At 59.7% G+C, this 20,239-nt stretch overlaps 2 protein-coding genes across 3 annotated transcripts; both read left to right on the forward strand.

Moving 5' to 3' along the window:
* Positions 1 to 255: 255 nt before the first annotated feature.
* On the forward strand, positions 256 to 4,307 carry PYGO2 (pygopus family PHD finger 2). Its single transcript, XM_036342586.1, has 3 exons — positions 256 to 574; positions 987 to 1,036; positions 1,641 to 4,307. Exons 1-3 carry the CDS (start codon positions 472 to 474, stop codon positions 2,703 to 2,705), a joined length of 1,218 nt encoding a protein of 405 aa, XP_036198479.1. The 5' UTR covers positions 256 to 471; the 3' UTR covers positions 2,706 to 4,307.
* Positions 4,308 to 5,056: 749 nt separating this feature from the next.
* PBXIP1 (PBX homeobox interacting protein 1) lies at positions 5,057 to 16,393 on the forward strand. Of its 2 annotated transcripts, none has more exons than XM_036343569.1 (11): positions 5,057 to 5,191; positions 8,124 to 8,201; positions 9,868 to 9,994; positions 10,248 to 10,312; positions 10,385 to 10,550; positions 11,813 to 12,049; positions 12,170 to 12,193; positions 12,459 to 12,529; positions 12,616 to 12,747; positions 13,295 to 14,520; positions 15,034 to 16,393. In XM_036343569.1, the coding sequence occupies exons 2-11, from the start codon at positions 8,151 to 8,153 to the stop codon at positions 15,113 to 15,115; spliced, it is 2,181 nt and encodes a 726-aa protein (XP_036199462.1). In that variant the 5' UTR covers positions 5,057 to 5,191; positions 8,124 to 8,150; the 3' UTR covers positions 15,116 to 16,393. The 2 variants fall into 2 exon arrangements, with proteins under 2 accessions (XP_036199462.1, XP_036199463.1); XM_036343570.1 differs by lacking the exon at positions 5,057 to 5,191 and adding an exon at positions 5,282 to 5,399.
* Positions 16,394 to 20,239: the final 3,846 nt, after the last annotated feature.

Consider the following 20,239-nt stretch of genomic DNA (forward strand, 5'->3'; position numbering starts at 1 on the left):
ATCGCCCGCGAGCACGGGTGCGCCGGGAGGGTGGCAGGGCGGCACTTTGGGGACCACCGTCCGGGGCGACGTGCGAGTTTGCAGTGGGCACCGCGGTCCCGGGCGTGCGCCCTTCGGCGGCGGTCGTGGGAGGGGCGGCGGCCGCTCCCGCCTGCCCGCCCGGGTGGAGCAGTGGTACGGCGCCCCCCCCGCCCCCCGCGGCGCGCTGGGAGGGACTAGCCCAGGCCCCGCCTCCCCAGCCGGCTCATAGGAGGCGGCCGGGCCGACTTCCGGTTCCGGTGGCTGCGGCCGCGGGCGGGCTGGGAGGCCGGGAGGAAGGCGAGTGGGCGCTCCGGCTCGGCGCCTGCCCCTCGCCGCCCTCTGGGTGGCCGCCGCGCGGGGGCTGGGCTGCCCCCGACACCCTTTCCGGGCGATGGTGCGACCCGAGGGCGCGTCCGTCTCCCGCCGCCGCTGACCCGGGTCCCCCGCTCCATGGCCGCCTCGGCGCCGCCCCCACCGGACAAGCTGGAGGGAGGCGGTGGTCCCGCGCCGCCCCCCGCGCCGCCCAGCACCGGGAGGAAGCAGGGCAAGGCCGGTGAGAGCGCGGAGGAGGGCCGCGGGCTGGAGAAGCCCGGGACGTGGGGGCCTCGGAGAAAGGCTGGGCGGGTGGGGAGACGGGGGTCCTCAGGCCGAGGGGCCTGAGAAGATGGGGGGTGAAGCCCTCCAGGAGCCGGGGCAGGTGTCAGATCGAGGGCCCTAGGGTTTGGAATTCCGGAGCCGCTTGGAAATCGGAGGCTTTCGAGAGAGAGGACGTCTCATGTGAAGGAAGCAGCAGCCGAGAGTGGGAACACGATTTACTGTTCACGTTACACCTTTGTTAGTGTTTACTTGTTGGGTAATAAGCAAGCGCATGTGAAGTTGGGGAGTTCCGCCGAGCACGGCTGGGAGAAGGGGGGCCGGGAGCCCCAGGGAAACCTGTTTGTGTTTGCCTTGTGCTGCTTGTCCAGGTTTGCAAATGAAGAGCCCAGAAAAGAAGCGAAGGAAGTCAAATACTCAGGTGCGTGGTGGTTGGTGGGCGGGAGGGCTCCCGGCGGCCCCGCCCTGCACGCTGTCACTCCCACGTCTGTGTCCTGGTCGGTCCGGGGAGAAGAGAAAGTTCTCTCTCGCTCTGTGTCTGGTCCTTTCCTTCAGCTTCATAACACATTTGTCAGGGGCGGAGGATGAGATGATTTGCCCGAAGATCCCATCAGCCAGGGTCAGACTCTCCTCCCATTTTTCCTGTCCTGGTGCCCTCACACCGGCCACTTGCCCTCTGGGCGCCAGGGCTCGTGCTGGAGTGCTCCAGCAGTGTGAGCGTGGGGAGGTGGGAAGTTGTTGTACAGATGAGGTGTGTGAGGCTTAAGAAAGTTAAATACTTGCTCCAGGGTCTTGAGGTTCTCCAGTGTCAGGGCTGGGATTCCAGCCTCGTCCTGCCTGTTTTCAAAATGCAGTTGGCACAGTGTGCTGTGCCTTCTGCGTCTCTGTTGCATTCTAAGGTCCGTCTTGATTTTTAGAGCTGGGCTGGCTGGAGCCAGCCTCCAAAACGTGGAGTGTGTTTCTGGTGTTCTGGTTTAGCTCTGCGCTTCCCTCCATGACCCCCTTTCCCTCCTCTGTTCCACCAGGGCCCTGCATACTCACATCTGACGGAGTTTGCGCCACCCCCGACTCCTATGGTGGATCACCTGGTTGCATCCAACCCCTTTGAGGATGACTTCGGAGCCCCTAAGGTGGGGGGCGCAGCCCCTCCATTCCTTGGCAGTCCTGTCCCCTTTGGAGGCTTCCGTGTGCAAGGGGGCATGGCAGGCCAAGTACCCCCAGGCTATGGCACCGGAGGTGGAGGGGGTCCCCAGCCTCTTCGTCGACAACACCCCCCTTTCCCTCCCAACGCTATGGGCCCTGCTTTCAGCATGCCCCCCCAGGGCCCTGGCTACCCACCCCCAGGCAACATGAACTTTTCCAGCCAACCCTTCAACCAGCCTCTGGGTCAAAACTTTAGCCCTCCTGGTGGGCAGATGATGCCAGGCCCAGTGGGGGGGTTTGGTCCCATGATCTCGCCCACCATGGGACAGCCTTCCCGAGGGGAGCTGGGCCCTCCTCTCCCCCAACGCTTTGCCCAGCCAGGGGCGCCGTTTGGCCCCTCTCCTCTTCAGAGACCTGGTCAGGGGCTCCCCAGCCTGCCCCCCAACACAAGTCCCTTCCCTGGTCCGGACCCTGGCTTTCCTGGCCCTGGTGTGGAGGATGGGGGGAAGCCCCTGAATCCACCCGCGCCCACTGCTTTTCCCCAGGAGCCCCACACGGGCTCCCCAGCTGCTGCTGTTAATGGGAGTCAGCCCAGCTTCCCCCCAAACAGCAGTGGGCGGGGTGGGGGCACTCCAGATGCCAACAGCCTGGCACCCCCTGGCAAGGCAGGTGGGGGCTCGGGGCCCCAGCCTCCTCCAGGCCTGGTGTATCCGTGTGGTGCGTGTCGGAGTGAGGTGAACGATGACCAGGATGCCATTCTGTGCGAGGCCTCCTGCCAGAAGTGGTTCCACCGGGAGTGCACGGGCATGACCGAGAGCGCCTATGGACTGCTGACCACCGAGGCCTCTGCCGTCTGGGCCTGTGACCTCTGCCTCAAGACCAAGGAGATCCAGTCTGTGTACATCCGCGAGGGCATGGGACAGCTGGTGGCTGCCAACGATGGGTGATGCTGGCGCGGTGACCCAGGGAAGCGCGTACCTTCCTCCCTGCTCTCCCAGGGCGGCTGTTTCCGTGTCTGGCTCTTGGTCCTTTGTTTCCACTGGCTTTCCATCCCCCGGAGCAGAAGTGCGGTGTCTCCTGAGGGCAGAAGAGGAACTGAGGTTGGACAGGCAGGAGCCTGGATCGCTCACAGTTCTGGGAACTTTCACGCTGAGATCTACAGAGATCCAGGAAACCAAAGCCTGCCCAGCAGAGCCATGGTTTGGTGGATGTTTCTGGAGGCCGAGGGGTATGGCTGCAAGAGAAAAGAGGCTGGAGGAAGATCTGGAAGGCAGGGGGATCCCTCTAGATGATGGGTGCCCCCAGCACCTGTGCCTAACACGCCTATCTAGCCCCGCAGCTGCAGCCTTAGTTTTTGGAGTCACGTGTTAAAGGTTTCTCGCCAGAGGAGTTTGGGTCTCTTCCCGTCCCTGCAGTAGCCCTTCCCTGGGCTCTGGGAGAGAGCTGTGGGGAATAAAAAGGGATTTTCCTCTTTTCCTGCTCTCTCCTGCCTTCTCTAAAACCTGCTTAACTCTTCCCCCTTCAAAGAACCAAATAGCTTGAAGAAACAGGAGAGTTCTTGGCCACGGCAGTTTCTTGGTGATTTGGGGCTTCAAGACAGTAGGTAAGAGATGCTGTCGGGACAGGTCTCCCTGGTACCAAAGTTACTGGTCCTTTCTCAGCTTCTCTTGTGCTTTTCTCCTCATGACCATATTTTTTTGCCAAAAATTGGGATATGTGGTCTGACCAGAATATTTGAAGTTTGGACAGTCCTGGAAGCCTGGACTCGGTGTTGTGCCGCCTTCCCCCGCCCTGCCCATCCGTTGCACATTATTCGCGTTGGTCTTCAACTTCTGGTGCCCTTATTCCCCCGCCTCCCTGGCTTGATTGAAGGAAAGCTTGAAAGGGCACCGAGCCCTTATACCTCATTTCTTCTGATAAAAGGATCCCCGTCACAGCCTGTGGTTGGGGGGAGGCAGCAGGAACCCTCATTGCCGAGGTCCTGAAGTGCCGTTCAGAGCCTGGGTGTTGCTTCTCTTTCCCCTGCTATTGGTTGCATCTTCTCGGGCCTGGCGTTCTAGCAGTTGTCATTCCTCTCGGCCGTAGTTTTGGGCTTTATTTGTTTTTATTTTTAAAGCACTGCCTGCCAGAGGTGGACCTGGGGCCTGCACACATGACCCAGGGGGTGGGGAAGGCGGGCCTGAGGAGTTGGTGGCCGCCTGGACCCCAGCATGTGCAGAGGAGACAGGTTTGCTGCAGAACTCACTGCCTGCCCAGGTGGAGCCAGCGGCCTCTGTGCCCGCCTCTCAGTGTCCCCTGACTCTGAAGCCGCAGAGAGCAGCCCCCTCACCCCCCACTTTGTGTTGTGTTTGTGGTTCTGTTTGCCCCTCTTTTCTCTGTTGCTATTTTTGTGCTGCCTCCCCCCATCTCAGCATTTTGTAAAGTGGCTCCTGGGGAAATATCTGCTTAGTCCCTCATTCCATTGTTTGGAAGAAAGTAGGGGTGGCAGAAATGTGATGGGGGGAGGGGTCTTTTGTACGGTTGGATTAATAAAACGACGTGAAAATCCAGACAAGGACTCCTTGCTGTTTATGTGCACAAAGGTTGGGATGAGCTGTGGTCACCACTGGGAAGGGTACTGGGGGATGTATGCCTTGAGCGGCCCAGGGGGTGGGGGTGGCAGGAAGGTCTGCCCTGGAGCGAACCCTGGTTCTGCTGAGCTGAGCGGAGAGTCCTGTGTGCCCCACCCCAGCCCTGCGTCCCGCTAAGAGAAAGTTTCTTTTCTGAGCACATTCCTGGGCCGGGCCTCGAGCCAAGAGAAAGCTCCGGCTCCGCTCCGAGGCCTCGGGAAGCCAGTGCCTTTAGCGTTTCTGGGTTTAGCGCCCACCCTGCAACCCCAGTTGTTGGGGTGAGGAGTCAGTGTAGCATCAAGGGTGGGGAACGGGCTACACCTGGCTCAGCAGATACTTTGGGTGCTTTTCAGGCCCCGCCCCTTTTAGAGGAGCCCAGTGGGGAGGGCGGCCGGAGGGCTATTTCCAACCCACGACTCGCCACTCCCCCGCCCCCCCTGCAGCTGCCTGCGTCTATCCTGGGACCAACCTGGCTCCTGCCCCTGTGGTCTCGGAGACGCCACCCTTCGCCTTTCAGTTTTGGGTCTTCCTCCTAATAACTGGGCACTGGGAGAGGAGGGGCGGTTGCCCACAATTCAGTTTGTTGGGATTCCAGCCTCCCTCCGGGAGGTAAGCCCAGCTTTCTGGGCCGTACTGGCCCCCTGTTGTCCCCCGCCTCCCGGCTCTCAACTCCAGCTCCTATTGGCCAAAAGTTTCCGCCCCCTCGGGGAAACTGACTTCTCATTGGCCGGTGCCTGATCACATGACTCCCCTCCCTTCTGGGTCTGGGAACCAGGGGAGGCTGCACCAAGTTCAGCGGAAGGCTGAAGTGAAAGCCGCATCAGGTAATGCCCGGCGGGGAGAGGGCCCGCAGGGCTGCGTGGGACGGAGGGCGGCGCAGAGGAAGGCGGAACGCAAAGGGTGGGCCCCGCCGGGGATCTCCAGAGCTGCTGGTCACTGCTGGACGGGGAGAAGGAAGACCATGGAGACCAAAACAGGAACTTGCTCTGGGTCCCCCAGCAAATACTGGTGGCCCTGGGTCCTTTGCTAGAGGTTTGGGGGAACCACGCTTGGAGGGGTTGAAATGCGCTAGACCAGGCTTCCCAGCTTTGTACAGAGCGGGAGAGCTCCCCCTTTAGCTGTCTTTTAGCAATAGCAGAGGTCTCTGCCAGTCCTTAAAGGACGGTTTTGTTGACTCCTGCCTGAATGGAAAGGGAGGGGGTGGGGGGGGATGGTAAGAAAGAGATCTGAAAACATCGAGGGGAAGGGTGGAGTTAGACCGCAGAAGGAACCTCCTAATAAGGCAGTGAGATGCTGGCCTGGAGAACAGGGGCATCTTTTGGAATCTTGGGTGAACCCAGCCAAGAGAGATGCCAGGGCTTAGAACCCTGAGTGCCGGGGTCCCAGAAAGGTCTCCTGTTTGAGTCTCAGAAGTGTTTGTCTTGTTGACCCAAATACCAGTTGCTGGTTTCCATGAGACAGTGGGTCTGACATCACCCTCGTTGCCATGGTGCTTGGTTCTGGAGGACCTGAGCAGGCGGACACAGCCAGGGATAAACAGGGACTTCAGCCCAAGCTGCTGCCACTTCCTTCCTGCCACCACCTGTTAGCGGGCACACACGGCAGCTGGGGACGGGGAGTGGTGACAGAAGAGCGGAGGAGGGGCCTGAGAGCCGGAGGCTGCACAGCAGTGGCTCGCGGACGCCTGTAGCTTTGGACTTGGTATCATGGCGGCCGTTCTCCTGTCTCCTGGTGGGATGGTTTGTGTGCCTGGAGGCATAGGCATTGGGGAAGACGTCTGTCCTGGGCTTGGATCTTGGAGGGCCACGGGAGGTGGTTAGGGCACTGCGCACCTTACACCTGCTCAGATGGCAGGGCAGCGGGTGGCTTTCCGAGGAGGACTGCCATCCGTCTCCCCCAGCCTCCCTTTCCTCCCCAGGGTTTCCTCAGAGTCCTTTTCCACTTGCCACTGTTCTAGCCCCTCAGTAAGGAGTTATTTATTCTCCTCTGAAGGGTCACAGGTCAAGACTGGGGAGGGGTCAGCCTTTCTCTTCCTTCACCTTTATGCCAAGTTCCGGTTGCAGCTGGCCAGCCTGTGGGGACAGTCTGGGCTTTGGATGAAGGGATAGGTCCCTCTCTTTTTACCCGGCTTTGTTTTAGACTTTGGAAACTGGGGGGACTTCCTACTCCCACTCTGCTAAGTCAGAGAGATCAGCAGGGGTAGGACCACAGCCCTGATTTTTGCAAACTGTAAAGTCTTTATACATGAGAGTGGCCATGAAGCCTTTTTCCCAGGCACCTTCAAGTTCCCTAAGATGAAACTGGGGGTTACTAATAAGGGAACAGAATTTAGAATGGAGAGTGAGGATGACAGAAGATTTACTAAAGGTACATTCAGATGGATCTAAGCTATGCCCGTTAGTCTCAACGCTGCCTGTAGGTGAGAATCTTCCGGGAGATTTTAAAAAAGGCCCATGTTGCCCTGGCCGGTGTGGCTCAGGTGGTTGAGTATCACTCCATGCACTGACAGGTCGCTAGTTCAATTCCCAGTCAGGGTACATGCTGGGGTTGCCAGCTTGATCCCACAGTGGGTGTGCAGGAGGCAGCCGATGGATGCTTCTCATTGTTTCTCTCTCTCTCTTCCATCAATAAAAACATTACATATATATATATATATATATATATATATATATATATATTTTTTTTTAAATGCCTGAACCTGACTCTGTTATCAGTTGAATCAGATCAGAATCTTAGGTGATTCCAGTGTGCAGCCAGTGTTGTTTTAATTTATTAATGTAAGAGAGAGGGAGAGAAACTTGGTTTGTTATTCCATTTATTTATATGTTCATTGCTTGCTTCTTGTATGTGCCCTGACTGGGGATGGAACCCACAACCTTGGTGTATCAGGATGATGCTCTAACCAACTGAGCTACCCGGCCAGGGATTCCCAACACTGGCCTATGGTGGGTGGGTGAGTGGGAGACTTAGGGCTGAATGAGGCTCTAGAGCAGCGGTTCTCAACCTGTGGGTCGCGACCCCTTTGGGGGTCAAACGACCCTTTCACAGGGGTCGCCTAAGACCATCGGAAAACACATATATAATTACATACTGTTTTTGTGATTAATCACTATGCTTTAATTATGTTCAATTTGTAACAATGAAAATATATCCTGCATATCAGATATTTACATTACGATTCATAACAGTAGCAAAATTACAGTTATGAAGTAGCAACGAAAATAATTTTATGGCTGGGGGTCACCACAACATGAGGAACTGTATTAAAGGGTCGCGGCCTGAGGAAGGTTGAGAACCACTGCTCTAGAGCTTTCTCTTTCCAGCCCTGGGAGAAAAGGTAATGATTGTGGGAGAGTCTGGCGGAGGTGAAGGGAGGGCTGGCCTGTTTTCCTCACTCGTCTTAGCTGTTTGTCTTTGCAAATCAGATCAGTCACTTTTTGGCCTTCATCTGCCCTGACCACAGCATGAGCGACTTGGCTGGGTTATTCCCCAAAGCCTTTCCAGGCCTCTGCTTCATTGACCTTTCAAGGTCAGTTCAGTTTCCCAAGACCCTGTTGGAGCCTGGGAGAGGCAGGCTTCTCCTCGGCTGTCCATAGGTTCTGATTTGCAAGGCAAATCCTGTCCAGAAGAGCTGGGACCAGGCTGGTTCTGGAAGCTGCTGCCCAGTCGTTAAACCTGGGAGCCCAGCCAAGGCTGCTCCCTCCATCCCGCCTCCCCTGAGGGAGGGAGCAGGGTTGCTGAAGCTCTTCTCTGCAGGTGACCGCCTCAAGGCCCTCAGCGACTATGGCCTCCTGCCCAGATTCGGACAATAGCTGGGTGCTTGCCGGCTCAGAGGTAGGAAAAGCAGGCCTGGGAAGCACACCGGGGGTGGGGGTGGGGGTCGGGGAGGTCCTGCAGGATCAGGCTGCTTCTGGGTCTGTTCCTTCCTTGTCCCGATGGTCACCTGCATCACCTCCTCACCTGCGAGAGGAACTGGAGGCCGGGGAAGGAAACCGGGCCCAGGAGTCAGGTGTGGGGACTTGGGCCATGCCCGGAAGGAGGGCTGGCGCCGTGAGGAGCTGAGAGAAGGCAGGAAGGGTGCTGATGGGGAGACCAGCATGAGCAGAAGGTCTGAGCCATTCTGGGGAGACTCTGAGGAGGCCCAGTGGATAAGGTTGCGACCTAGGTCAGTGTTGGAGGGAGGTTAGGAGCAGAGCTGGGAAGAGAACCTGTGAAGAGAGCCAGGCCCGGGCACTCAGGCCTCATGGGAAATCACTGAAGGGCTCTGGGTCTGAAGGAGTCGGGACGCGCTGCCTGGGCAGAGGCTGAAGCGCTGCGTGGCTGGGTAGCGATAGCGGGAGAGTGTTTTAGAGATCCTGTGATGCAGGTAGGTGGTGGGGCAGGGACCTAGTGGACTCCTGTGTTCCTCTAGCCACTGAGAAGGATGAAGGGTCCAGCCGGACGGAGGACGGAGTGGCTGGAGAAAGTTTGTAAAGGGATCCGAACCCCAGTGGCTTGGTGTTTTAGAAGTGCCAGGAGGAGAGAAGGCGAGGAGTCCCTGGAGGAGTCAGCTGGGGGTGAGGATCCAAGCTCGGATGGCGCCAGAGCAGGACACAGGGCCAAGCTCGCCAGTAAAGAGGGCGGACACGCTGCTCTCACTCAGCCAGACTCCTGGGTGCCTTTGCTGACAGCTGGGCATTTCACCGTGCTGTCCTCCCCTGTAAGAGGGGGTTGTGGTTCTGGCCTTGCAGAGGTGGCCATGAGAAAAAGTGACTTGAAAATTGCAAAGAAACATACCAAGGCCAGGCATTGTGGCGGGAGGGAGGGCGGGAGCCATGGATGGGGTACGCGGGCGATGGGCCCGCTGAGAAGGAGTGTGCAGAGAGAAGCGGCTGACAGCTCCGTGGAGGACAGGCAGGCTGGGGTGGGGGGTGGGGTGGATGGGCTTCTGCCAGCAGCTGCTGGGAGAGGGGTGTGTGGGCGAGGCGCAAAGGCCAGAAAAGCTTAGAAGATGCAAGTGAAGTGGGCGGCCTGTTGTGTGGGCCGCTGCAGGGAAGCGTGGGGGACGTGGCGGTGACCCTTAGGACTTTGTTCTCTCGCTACCCTCCTCCCACCTGCCAACCAAGAACTGGTCCTTTGTGGGGAGGGAGGGAAGTGCTGGTGGCCCCGGGCTCTCTCTAGCCAGCTTCTGGGTGGGGGCAGTTGGTACAGTGTCCAGTGCTTGGGTCCAGTGGTGCTTCTTCGTGTAACAGACACTGAGCCTCTGGAAGTTCTCAGGGCACAAGTGAGGTTAAGGAAGGGCCCCGCACGACGTCGAGCTGTGATGCTGCAGTGCCAGCCGACCCCTCCCCGCCCCTCCCCTGGACCAGCTCGTTACTCTATGTCTTCTATTCCTGTGTTGTGGGCTGGGGCCCCGGCGCAGTGCAGCTGGTCCCAGGCGCCCTGGCGAGGGCCCCATGCTCCGGGGTTTGTCCTGTCGTCCCTCCTCTGCAGCACCTCCTGCTTTTGCCCCTTCCCCCAGAGCCTGCCCGTGGAGACCCTGGGCCCAGGGTCCAAGGTGGACCCAGAACCTCAGAGAGCTCCCCCGGCCCCTTGGAGCCCCTCCCAGGAAGATGGTGAAGAATTAGCTGGGACCTTGGATGGAGAAGGTAAAGGGCCTTGCTGAGGGCGGGGCGCAGCCATCTCTCCTCCGTGTTCTCAGGTTCCCATTTCACCAGGGAAAGGGAGCTGGTTAGTCTTATTTCCCACGTTAACCTCAGTGTGGGATACTCTTTCCTCACTCCTTCCTGGCTCTGTCCTGCCTCTCCCAGCCTGGCTGGGCCTGCAGGGGCCACGGGGCTGCCGAGGAGGTTGCGTTGAGAGGCTGTGGTGTTTTTTCTGGGCCTTTTCCTTCCACTACAGAGACCCTCGCCCAGAGTGAAAGCGCCCCTTCTGGTCCCATGCCCCCAGAGGACACGGAGACCCAGGTGAGGACCTTCACTGGGGGCGGGAAGGAAGTGGGAAGGGCCAGGAGATGCTCACGGCTGTGTCCCCATCAGGGCGTTCTGGAAGGTGATGGCCATGACACGGAGCTCCCTGGCTCCGGAGACACAGTGGTCCGGGAAGACGTGGAGGAGCCGCCCGTGGTGGCAGACCTGGGACCTGACACACAGGACCTGGAGGATCAGAGCTTCCAGCAGAGCCTGCCCTCCTCCCCCAGTGCAGGTGCGGGGCCTCCTTGCCTCCCGTTGGCGCTGTCCTTCTAGAAGGGATGGTTGTGGGAGTAGCCATCACTTCTGAGCATCGCTCTGGTCCAGGCCGTTAGGACGCAGTAGCTTGGCGCCTCCTTAGCTTATATCAGTGAGTCCTCAGCCCCACCCCTGAGGCTCAGAGAGGTTAAGTGACCTGGCCAAGGTCACACAGCTGATGAGTGGCAGGGCTGAGATCTGGTTGCCTCTTTCCGCTCTGCCGTTCGGCCTCCTCTTTTCTTGCCTCTGGATTCAACTCATCCCCTGAGTCTCTTCCATGCGTCAGCTCTTCGCTTGGTGGGTGGCTCATGGCCTGTGTAAGAGGCAGACTAGACTGAGCCCAGATGGAAGTCAGACCTGTGAGGGGTGCAGAAGGAGCCATTATTAAGTTGCTGTCACAGGAGGAGGAAGGTGGTTCAGTCGGGACAGGCTGAGGGGAAGGAGAAGCAGGTGTCGTTGGGGAGAGGGTGACATAGGCAGTGCCATCTGAGTGCAGCCTGGAACAAAAAGTAGGCTTGTTGGTAGGTGGGGGAGGAGGAAGAGAACATTCCAGGCCCAGGCTGCAGCCTCAGCAGAGGGCGGGGGCCACCCGTCCTGTGCTGAGGAGGCTGCGTCAAGGTGTGTGGCAGAGGAGCGTGAGTCCATCGCTGTTGAAGGTGACAGGGTGGAGGTAGAGGCCAGGGCCTCGGCCATTTAGGAGGTTCCTGAACCAAGGCAGATGCAGGCGTGCGATGTGAAGATGTTTACGTGTCGACCTGTCTGGGTGGGGGGTGAAGGTGGGCAGGCAGACGTCCGTACCTGGAGCTCCAGGGAGGCCTGGGCGGGCGCTACAGATTCATCTGCTCTGGGGGGCCGTCAGCGAGTGGGGGAGACCCTGGGTGACTGTGTGCACAGCGAGAAGAGCCGAGAGCGGGGAGGTTGTCGGGAGACCACACCTTTAGGACCGGGGAGAGCCGGGGGCCTGAGCAGACGTGGGCAGTTAGGGCTGGCCCGGGAGGGTGGGAGTGGCTGTGGCTTGAACGGAGGCGCATGAGGGAGGACAGTGCTTTCAGGATGAAGCTGCCCGTGTGGTTGGCAGACTGAAGGACCGGTCTCCCACCTCCTGGCTGGGCAGGGGCTGCCATCGATGCCAGGCAGACAGGGGCAGGGTCTCCACGTGCCCTGCTGTGTGCCAGGGCTCATGGCCCCCCGTGCCTCCCTTCCCGTCCCCTCTCCCTGTGTCCCCGTCCCTTCCTCCAGCGTGGACCAGGGAGGCGGCCCGCTGCACCAGCAGCGAGGAGGACACCGACGGGGACGTGGAGGGTCTGCGGCGCCGGCGGCGCGGGTGGGAGCCCAGTGCTCCTCAGCCTGTGGGGCCCCTGGGTGCGGAGGACCAGGCCAGAGGCGAGGGTGTCAGCGGGGAGCCGGGCGTCTCCCTCAACATGTGCCTCCTGGGGGCCCTGGTTCTGCTGGGCCTGGGGATCCTCCTCTTCTCAGGTGAGTGGTGCCTCCCCCTGGGCCCCTGAGCCTCTCCCCTGGGCTCTGCTGTCCTCCTGCCCTTCACCTCAGCCCACCCCTCCCCTGAGGCCTCACCAGCTGCTCTGTCTCCATTCCCAGGCGGCCTCTCGGAGTCGGAGAGCGGTGAGTGGGGAGGGCCCTGGCTGGTTCGGTCTGTCCCCTCCCAGCCCCGAGGGAGGCTGATGGGGGCGGCTCTTTGGGTCAGAAGTAGGGTGCTGGGGCTGGACATGGATTGCTCAGTTATGCCTTGTCAGCTGTTCAGAGTAGCCCATGGCCCTTGACCTGGCTGGACCTCAGACCTGGGTGGGTCCAGGCAGGAGGTGGTTGTGTGTGGGAGGCGTGCTCTCCGTGTGCCCTGGGGCCAGTCTCAGGACTTGCTGTCCCTCAGGGGCCCTGGAGGAAGTGGAACTGCAGGTCTTTCCAGATGCCACGGTGGACCACGAGATGGGGGATGGGCAGGTATGTGACTGTGTCCATCGCATGTGGGCCTGTGGGAGAGTTCTGGGCTGTGGGGCAGGGTGGGTCACCGGCTCCTTTGCCCTCAGGATGGGCGAAGGCAGCAGCTGCAGGCCTCAGCACCCCCAGACAGTGTCCCCAGCCTGCAGAACATGGCCCTCCTGCTGGATAAGCTGGCCAAGGAGAACCAGGACATCCGGCTGCTGCAGGCCCAGCTGCAGGTGGGCACCAGTAGGAAGGGGTGGGCGAGGCCAGCCCCCCTAGGCCAGGTGTCTGTCCTAGTGTCCTCCCCCACATGAAGTGTCCTCTGTTTACCCTTACACCTGGGCCCGCTCCCTTCCCACCGCAGCAGGCCATCTGCCTAGTTCTCTGATGTCCCTCATGCTCAAGTTTAGGCCAGGGCTGGTCTACCCGTCTCATGTGATGTGCCGCCTCCGATGACTGCTCTGGCCTGCCTGGAGATTGTGTGGCAGAGGATTAAGAACATGCCACGGGCAGGGAAAGCCACATGTTGGCTCTCACTGGGTGATTGGGAGAGGTGTGTGCTTCTATAAGGATGCAGAAGCTCAGGCCTGTGATGGGATCTGGGGACTCCAAGGTCTGGGGCAGGTGGCAAATGGGGAGGAGGACGAGGACCAAGTCCTCGGAGTGTCCCTGGCCATAAAAGGGTCATCTGCCCACTAGACTGAATAGAATCGGGGTGGAAGCCACGGGACCCACCCTGAAAAGAGCCTCCTGTGGTGCCCTCCCTCCCTCTACCCATCCCAGGCCCAGAAGGAAGAGCTCCAGGGCCTGATGCACCGGCCCAAAGTGCTGGAAGCGGAGAATGCGCAGCTCCGAGGGGCCCTGCAGCACGGCGAGGCCTCGCAGCGGGCCCTGGAGTCAGAGCTGCAGCAGCTGCGGGCCCGCCTCCAGGGCCTGGAGGCTGCCTGCGTCCGGGGAGCAGACGGGGTGTGCCTCAGCTGGGGCAGAGGCCCGCAGGGTGGCAAGGTCACCAAGGAGCCAGGCGCTCAGGGGCAGGAGCCGGCCGCTGGCTTCCTAGAGCAGAAGGAACGGCTAGAGGCCGAGGCCCAGGCATTGAGGCAAGAGTTGGAGAGGCAGCAGCGGCTCCTGGGGTCGGTGCAGCGGGACCTGGAGCAGAGCTTGAGGGATGCAGGCCAAGGGGACGCAGCTCACGCTGGCCTCGCCGAGCTGGGCCACAGGCTGGCTCGGGAGCTGCAGGGCCTGGGGAGCTGGGGCCCGCACCCTAGGGTCCCTGGCAACTCCTCAGAGGCTGGGAGTCAGGAGCCCCACTTCCAGAGTCCCAGAGAGCGGGGTGGGAAGGAGAAGAGGCGGGGCGGGCATGGGGACCGGCAGCCTGAGCACTGGAAGCCTAGGAAGGATGAGTTTGGCTGGGAAAGGAAGAAGAGCTGGGCGGGCAAGGAGGACGGGGAGCCAGCCGGGAGGTGGAAGGAGGGCAAGCCAAGAGCGGAGGAGCGGGGCAAGGATGGGAAGCGGCAGGGCCCCAAGGAGCCCCCCAGGAAAAATGGGAGCCCCCACTCCTCTGGAGAAAGGCAGAAGCACCCCCAGTGGAAGGAGGGGGCTAAAGACCAGCATGACCCTCTGCCACCCTGGGCAGAGCTGTCCAGGCACAAGTACCGGGCGCCCCAGGGCTGCTCGGGCGTGCATGAGTGTGCCCGCCAGGAGGGCCTGGCTTTCTTTGGCATGGAGCTGGCCCCGGTGCGGCAGCAGGAGCTGGCCTCCTTGCTGAGGACCTACCTGGCGCGGCTGCCCTGGGCTGGGCAGCTGACCACGGAGCTGCCCCTCTCACCTGCTTACTTTGGTGAGGATGGCATCTTCCGCCATGACCGCCTGCGCTTTCGGGACTTTGTGGATGCCTTGGAGGACAGCCTGGAGGAGGTGGCGGTGCGGCAGACAGGTGATGACGACGAGGTGGATGACTTTGAGGACTTCATCTTCAGCCATTTCTTTGGGGACAAAGCACTGAAGAAGAGGTGGGCAGCTGTGGGGGTGCTGGGTGAGGCGGGACAAAAGAGAAGGGGAGAAGAGGGGTCTGTGTGTGAAGGAGTAAGAGTCCCGAGTCCAGGGCCTTCCAGTTGGAGTCCTTATCTCCACCTTTAGTCCCTGCCACTGGCTTCTCTTACGAAGGCATCCAGCTACTTTCCCATCTGCCTTGGAGGGCAGGACCCTGCCATATGCACCAGAGGGATCCCCATTGGGCTGGGGATTTTTCTTCACCAGTTGTCCTGTCCGACCTACACTTGCCTGGCTTGGTGGGGGAGTGGGGGGGATGAGGAGGGGGTGAGGGAGCTGGCTCCCGCCTTCCTGCCTCCCCAGCCGGGGCCTGCATCCTGGAGACCAGGTCTGGCTCCCATTATGATTGGTGGTGGCTGCCTGTGTTGGCTGCCTTAGGCGGAATGGGGTCCCCCTTCTCCTCAGGGGACCCCTTCTCATCACATGGCCTTGTCCTCTAAAGGCCTCTTTCTGCCCTGTCCCTCTCCCCACAGGTCGGGGAAGAAGGACAAGCACCCCCAGAGCCCCAGACCCATGGGGCCCAGGGAGGAGCACAGCCACCGCCGCAGAGGCTGAGCTGCTGCCGGCCGGCTCCCGGGGACTCTCCAGCCGCTGTCCGCCTGGCTCCTGGGTGCCCTGGGCGTCCTCTCCGGAGGGGAGCGCAGTCACCCAGCCCTGCACTGATGCCACTTTTGCTAGAAAAAGGCCTTCGTTGGGCTGCCTTGCTACCTATGCAAATGTTCACAAATGCTCAGGGCCCTGGGCCGCCGCCCTTGGCAGTCCGGTTGTCAGGCAAATGTGAAAGGGGGTGGGAGAGAAGCCTGGTTTTGGGGCTGGGGTGGCATTCTGATTCTGAAGCCGAAGAGCTTTCCGCCTCTCGTGTGTGTGCTGCTCCAGCGTGGGCCTGGGTGCCACCCCCTGACCGCACCCCCTGGGTTGGAGGGTTGCTGGCTGGAGGCCCACGATCAGGGCTTTCCCAGGGGTTTGGGTCAATTCCGAGGCAGCTCTCCCAGAGGGTGAAGTCCCCTTCCTCCCCAGCTTCTCACAGGGCCTCGCCGCCCCCTTTGAACTGCAGACTCCGGTCACAATAAGGAGCTGCCGGAGCCTGGCGGCGCGGCTCCTGGCTGAGTGTCGACCTACGAACCAGGAAGTCGCGCTTCGATTCCCGGTCAGGGCACACGCCCGGGTTGCTATCTTGAAAGCCAGTGTGGGGCGTGGAGGAGGCAGCCGATCAATGATTCTCTCTCATCACTGATGTTTCATCTCCCTCCCTCTCCCTTCCTCTCTGAAAGCAGTGATTTTTTTAAAAAAAGAGCTGTCGGAGCCTGGCTGGTGTGGCTCGGTTGTTTGAGCATCGTCCAGTGCGCCAAAAGGTTGCCGTTTCCATTCCGGGTTCGATTCCAGTCAGGGCACATGCCGGGCTTCAGGCTCAATCTCTAGTGGGGGGTGTGAGGGGGCAGCCTATCATGTTTGCTTCCTCCCTCCCTCCCTCCCTCCCTCCCTCCCTCTCTGAAAATCCACAAAAAACAAAACAAAGGAGAGCTGCCGGAGCTGTGCCGTTGGAGGGGGCGCTGCCACTCGGGAGGTTTCTAAGTGCAGGGACACATGCCCCCTTACACTCCTTTCCCCTCCCCGCCCCCCAACGACTTCAGGCCCTCTGGGCTGGAGCACCCCATTTGCTTACAGCTGCCTGGCCCACACCCTGGGAGATGGAAAAATGAGCGTGGGTTCAAATCCAGGCTGAGTGTGATCTTGGGCAAGTTAATCTCCAGGAGCTTGTGTTTCTTACCCTCATTAAAGGGGTTTGGGGGTCTGGGGGAGAGAGTAAATAAAGCAATGGAAGCACAATGCCCAGTATTCGGCACTCAAACGTTATTTCAAGCTAAAGTACCTACAGGTATAACCCATGGACACAAACAACTGTGGTGATGGCCAGGGAGGGGGGAGGGAGGAATAGGCCAAAGTGGGGGAGGGAAAGGGGGGAGAATGGAGACATCTATTATCTGTAATAGTGTCAACAATGCAAATAAAGAAAAAAAGTTTTTCATTCCCCCCTTTTAAAAAAATATATGTTTTTACTGATTATTTTAGAGAGGAAGGGAGAGGGAGAGATAGAAACATTGATCTATGTGTCACCCATCGGCTGCCTCCTGCACACCCCCTACTGGGGATCAAGCACCCAACCTGGGCATGTGCCCTGACCGGGAGTCGAACCCGGGACCTCTTGGTCTATGGGACCACACTCCATCCACTGAGCCACACCAGCTGGCTCTCATTCCCTTTTGAGGGAGGAAAGGACCCCCCCTCCCCAAAGCAGGCTTCTGGGTTGGGGAGGTGAGGGAGCCACTAGGTGGCGCCCTGGATCCACATTTGCTCCAGACCTGGCTCCAGGACTGCTTAGTACCCCAACTCTGGGATCCACCCCGCTGACCCGGGCCTGCTCACTGGCTTGCCCAAGAAGACCCGTTCCCTTAGGCTGTGCTTTAGGAAGTCCATCCGGAGGGGTTTCTTGATACCCTGGGGATCCCCTAGGGGGCAGGATGAGGTGCGACCTCAGGCCCGGCCAGGTGAGCATGTTAGTGGAGGGGAGAGGGCCGGCAATGGATGGCCGGTGCTGATGTAACACTGCGTAGCATCGTCACGCACCGCTCACTGTAAGCGGCTGTGTGTCAGCTCATTGAATTCAGCTGTGGGGTCGGGCGGGGCGGGGCTGGCTGAGGATGGAGCAGGGACCACACATTCCACAAATGTTCGCAAAGCCTGTTGTGCGCTTGCTTTCTGCAGCAAGAGGGCCTGCAGGGAGGCCGCAGGGAGACTTCCCTCCTAGGCAGCGTCAGTGAGAGGGCTGAGGTGCTCTGGGAAGGGGTTTGCTGCTTCCGGAGAGGGGCTGGGAGGAGCAAGTTCGGGTGGGGGGAGGGCCAGGGTCTGGGGTTGGCGTCCCAACTGTGCACCGTTGTTGTTCGCCTTGCTCAGCATGGACGCTGATGCTGACGGTAAGCTTGGGTTTCCAGGGGAGGGGTTCAGGCTGGGAGGCAGGTGGGATTCTGTGCCTTGGGGAGGGCGGGCTGGGCTTAGGGGAGCGACACACCTGGCCTCCCTGGGTTCCCAGAGGGCGTTGATTTGGGGCTTCTCGGTTTCATTTCTAGGGCTCATTTCCTTCGTTTGCATAACGGACTCTGGGGAGGCTAGGAAGTCCCCCCAAACATCCCCTCTTCTTTTCCCACTCAGGAAGTAGATACGCTGACATGGAGGTTTCTCAAAGGGCTGAATCAGAGAGAGAAAGAGCCAGGAGCCCAGGGGGTACGATGGGGAGGGGAGCCCAGCGGGTACAATGGGGAGGGCCAGGACAGGGGGACCTTGGCCGCACCGATGACCCTCTCTGGGTGCCCTGGCAGGTAATCCTCATGCCCAGCATAGGACTTCTGGCCCCTCCCACCCACTGTCCCACCTTAGCACTGGGGCCCCAGGTCCCAGGTCCCAGGTCCCAGGATGCTCCCTTGATTACGGGCACTGGGCAGAGATGAGCCAGGAGAGGCTGGAACAGGGCTGGGGGATAGCTCCTGGCGGGGCCGGGAAGCAGGAAGCCTACAGGGAGACCTGCTTGGCCCCCCAGGGTCTGCTCTGGGCCCTTCCGGGGCAGGGGTCAGCTCTTGGTATGCTGAGCACGTGGCTTTTCAGCTCTTTCCTCTGGGAACCCCCCCAGCTAAAAGCAAAGCTCCAGGTGCCTCTGGGGAACCCCTGGAGTCGGGGTGGCCCTCTGGTGCCTTCACCTCTCAAATGAAAAAGTTCTGCTTCCTTGGCCAGTTCCCAACACTCATTTCCCTGCCTGCCGCCCAAGTTGCCATCCCCCCCTCATTCTCTAGCTGTACCCCCTTTCCTCCGCTCCTCGGCCGTCCTTCCCATTGCCCTCAGTCAGCCTTCTCACCCTGCCCCCTCCAGCCCCAGGCTCCCCCTGTCCCCCCTGCCCCCCAGGTCTCCAGGCCCCAGCCTTTGCCCACTGCTTCCATTCCCACCCATCCGGGGGTGACAGGGGTTGGGTGGTGGCTAGGATTTGGTGGTGGGTCACCTTCAGGCTTGTTCCACTCCCATAAGTTCCTTAAGGGTCAGGGGCATGTGTTCCTTTTGAGAACTGCTCCCCAGTGCCACTCGCCCTCCCCGGCCCGAGGAGGACAGACGCCGGACTGTCCGGCTGTTGCCGGGGAACCTCCCAAGGCCTCCCTGATGCAGGTACATCTCATTCTGTCTTGTCCCAGGACAGATGTTCCGGATCCTTCACCCTTCACGGCAGGTCCAGCAGGGACACTGCAGGGTGGGGGTGGGGGTGGGGGTGTGATTGTCCGAAATGCAGACCACAGGTCCCTCCCCCCCATTTCACTCAGCCTCCGGAGCCACAGAAGCCCCTCGTCACCAATTCGTGTTGCGTTGTCAGTTCCTGATGCCGCCCCTGTGGGCCTTAAGGTTGCCGCCCGCCCATCTCGTTGGAGTCCTTGGCTTCTAGAGTAGGCCCTGCCCATTAGGACAGAAGTGGGCGGGCCCCTTTCACACTCCCCTGTTCTTTAATCTTTTTTTAAAAATATATATTTTATTGATTTTTTACAGAGAGTAAGGGAGAGGGATAGAGAGTTAGAAACATTGATGAGAAACATCAATTCAGCTGCCTCGGGCACACTCCCTACTGGGGATGTGCCTGCAACCAAGGTACATGCCCTTGACCGGAATCGAACCTGGGACCCCTCAGTCTGCAGGCCGACGCTCTCTATCCACGGAGCCAAACCGGCTAGGGCTCCTGTTCTTTAATCTTAATCTGGGCCAGAGGGAGGCCCAGCCCAGCTCTCCTTTAACTGGACCTTTGGCCCTGGCAGGCGCTGAGATCAGAAAACCCCGTCTCGGGGCCTCCACCAGTGCCTGCCTAGGGGTTTGGACAAGATCCCCCTCCTCGCTTTCTCTTCCTCGAAGTGGAAACTGTAGATAGCCCCTTCACAGGTTGTTGTGAGGATAAAGTAAGTCACTAGAGATAAACGGGAAGGCTTTTCAAATTGTAGAGTGCAGTTAAAAATAGCAGCTATTTTCATGTTATTAAGCTCCAAGGGGGAAGCCGGGGCCTCTGTGAGCTGCTGATAGGGGGGGAGCGTGTTGGTTTCCAGACCTGTGGCAGGAGTTGGCCGGGAGAAGATACTAACTAGCAGGTCCCAGCAAAGGGGCTGTGGGGACCCCAACCCCTGAGGCTAGCTGGATCAGTTTCACACAGAGCAGAATTTTAGAAGCGCCCTCTTAATGGGCCAGGGCGGAGTTAGCGGAGGAAGTAAAGAGACAGGAAGAGATGGCCTGTGAGTTGGGCCTTAAAGCAGCGGTTCTCAACCTGTGGATCTTGACCCCTTTGGGGGGGTCGAACGACCCTTTCACAGGGGTCGCCTAAGACCATCGGAAAACACATATATAATTACATATTGTCTTTGTGATGAATCACTATGCTTTCATTATGTTCAATTTGTAACAATGAAATTGGGGGTCACCACAACATGAGGAACTGTGTTGAAGGGTCGCGGCATTAGGAAGGTTGAGAACCGCTGCTAAAGGATAATAGGATTTGTGATGGCGCAGGGGATTTCAGAGGGGGCAAAGGTGTGGCCGGAGGGTTACGTTCCTGGTTCCTGTTCAGAAGGGAGCAGATTCTCCCCCGGGACTGCCTGCATTTCTAAG

Source organism: Myotis myotis, unplaced genomic scaffold, assembly GCF_014108235.1.
Source record: "Myotis myotis isolate mMyoMyo1 unplaced genomic scaffold, mMyoMyo1.p scaffold_m19_p_18, whole genome shotgun sequence".
NCBI classification, from domain to species: domain Eukaryota; kingdom Metazoa; phylum Chordata; class Mammalia; order Chiroptera; family Vespertilionidae; genus Myotis; species Myotis myotis.

Excerpts from the sequence above, each read along its gene's own strand:
- PYGO2 (XM_036342586.1), top strand. The coding sequence starts at position 472 with ATGGCCGCCTCGGCGCCGCCCCCACCGGACAAGCTGGAGGGAGGCGGT. Across the intron at positions 575-986 it reads GAGGAAGCAGGGCAAGGCCG|GTTTGCAAATGAAGAGCCCA; the intron begins GTGAGAGCGCGG and ends CTGCTTGTCCAG. Across the intron at positions 1,037-1,640 it reads GAAGGAAGTCAAATACTCAG|GGCCCTGCATACTCACATCT; the intron begins GTGCGTGGTGGT and ends CTGTTCCACCAG.
- PBXIP1 (XM_036343569.1), top strand. The coding sequence starts at position 8,151 with ATGGCCTCCTGCCCAGATTCGGACAATAGCTGGGTGCTTGCCGGCTCA. Across the intron at positions 10,551-11,812 it reads GCCCTCCTCCCCCAGTGCAG|CGTGGACCAGGGAGGCGGCC; the intron begins GTGCGGGGCCTC and ends CCCTTCCTCCAG. Across the intron at positions 12,748-13,294 it reads TGCTGCAGGCCCAGCTGCAG|GCCCAGAAGGAAGAGCTCCA; the intron begins GTGGGCACCAGT and ends TACCCATCCCAG.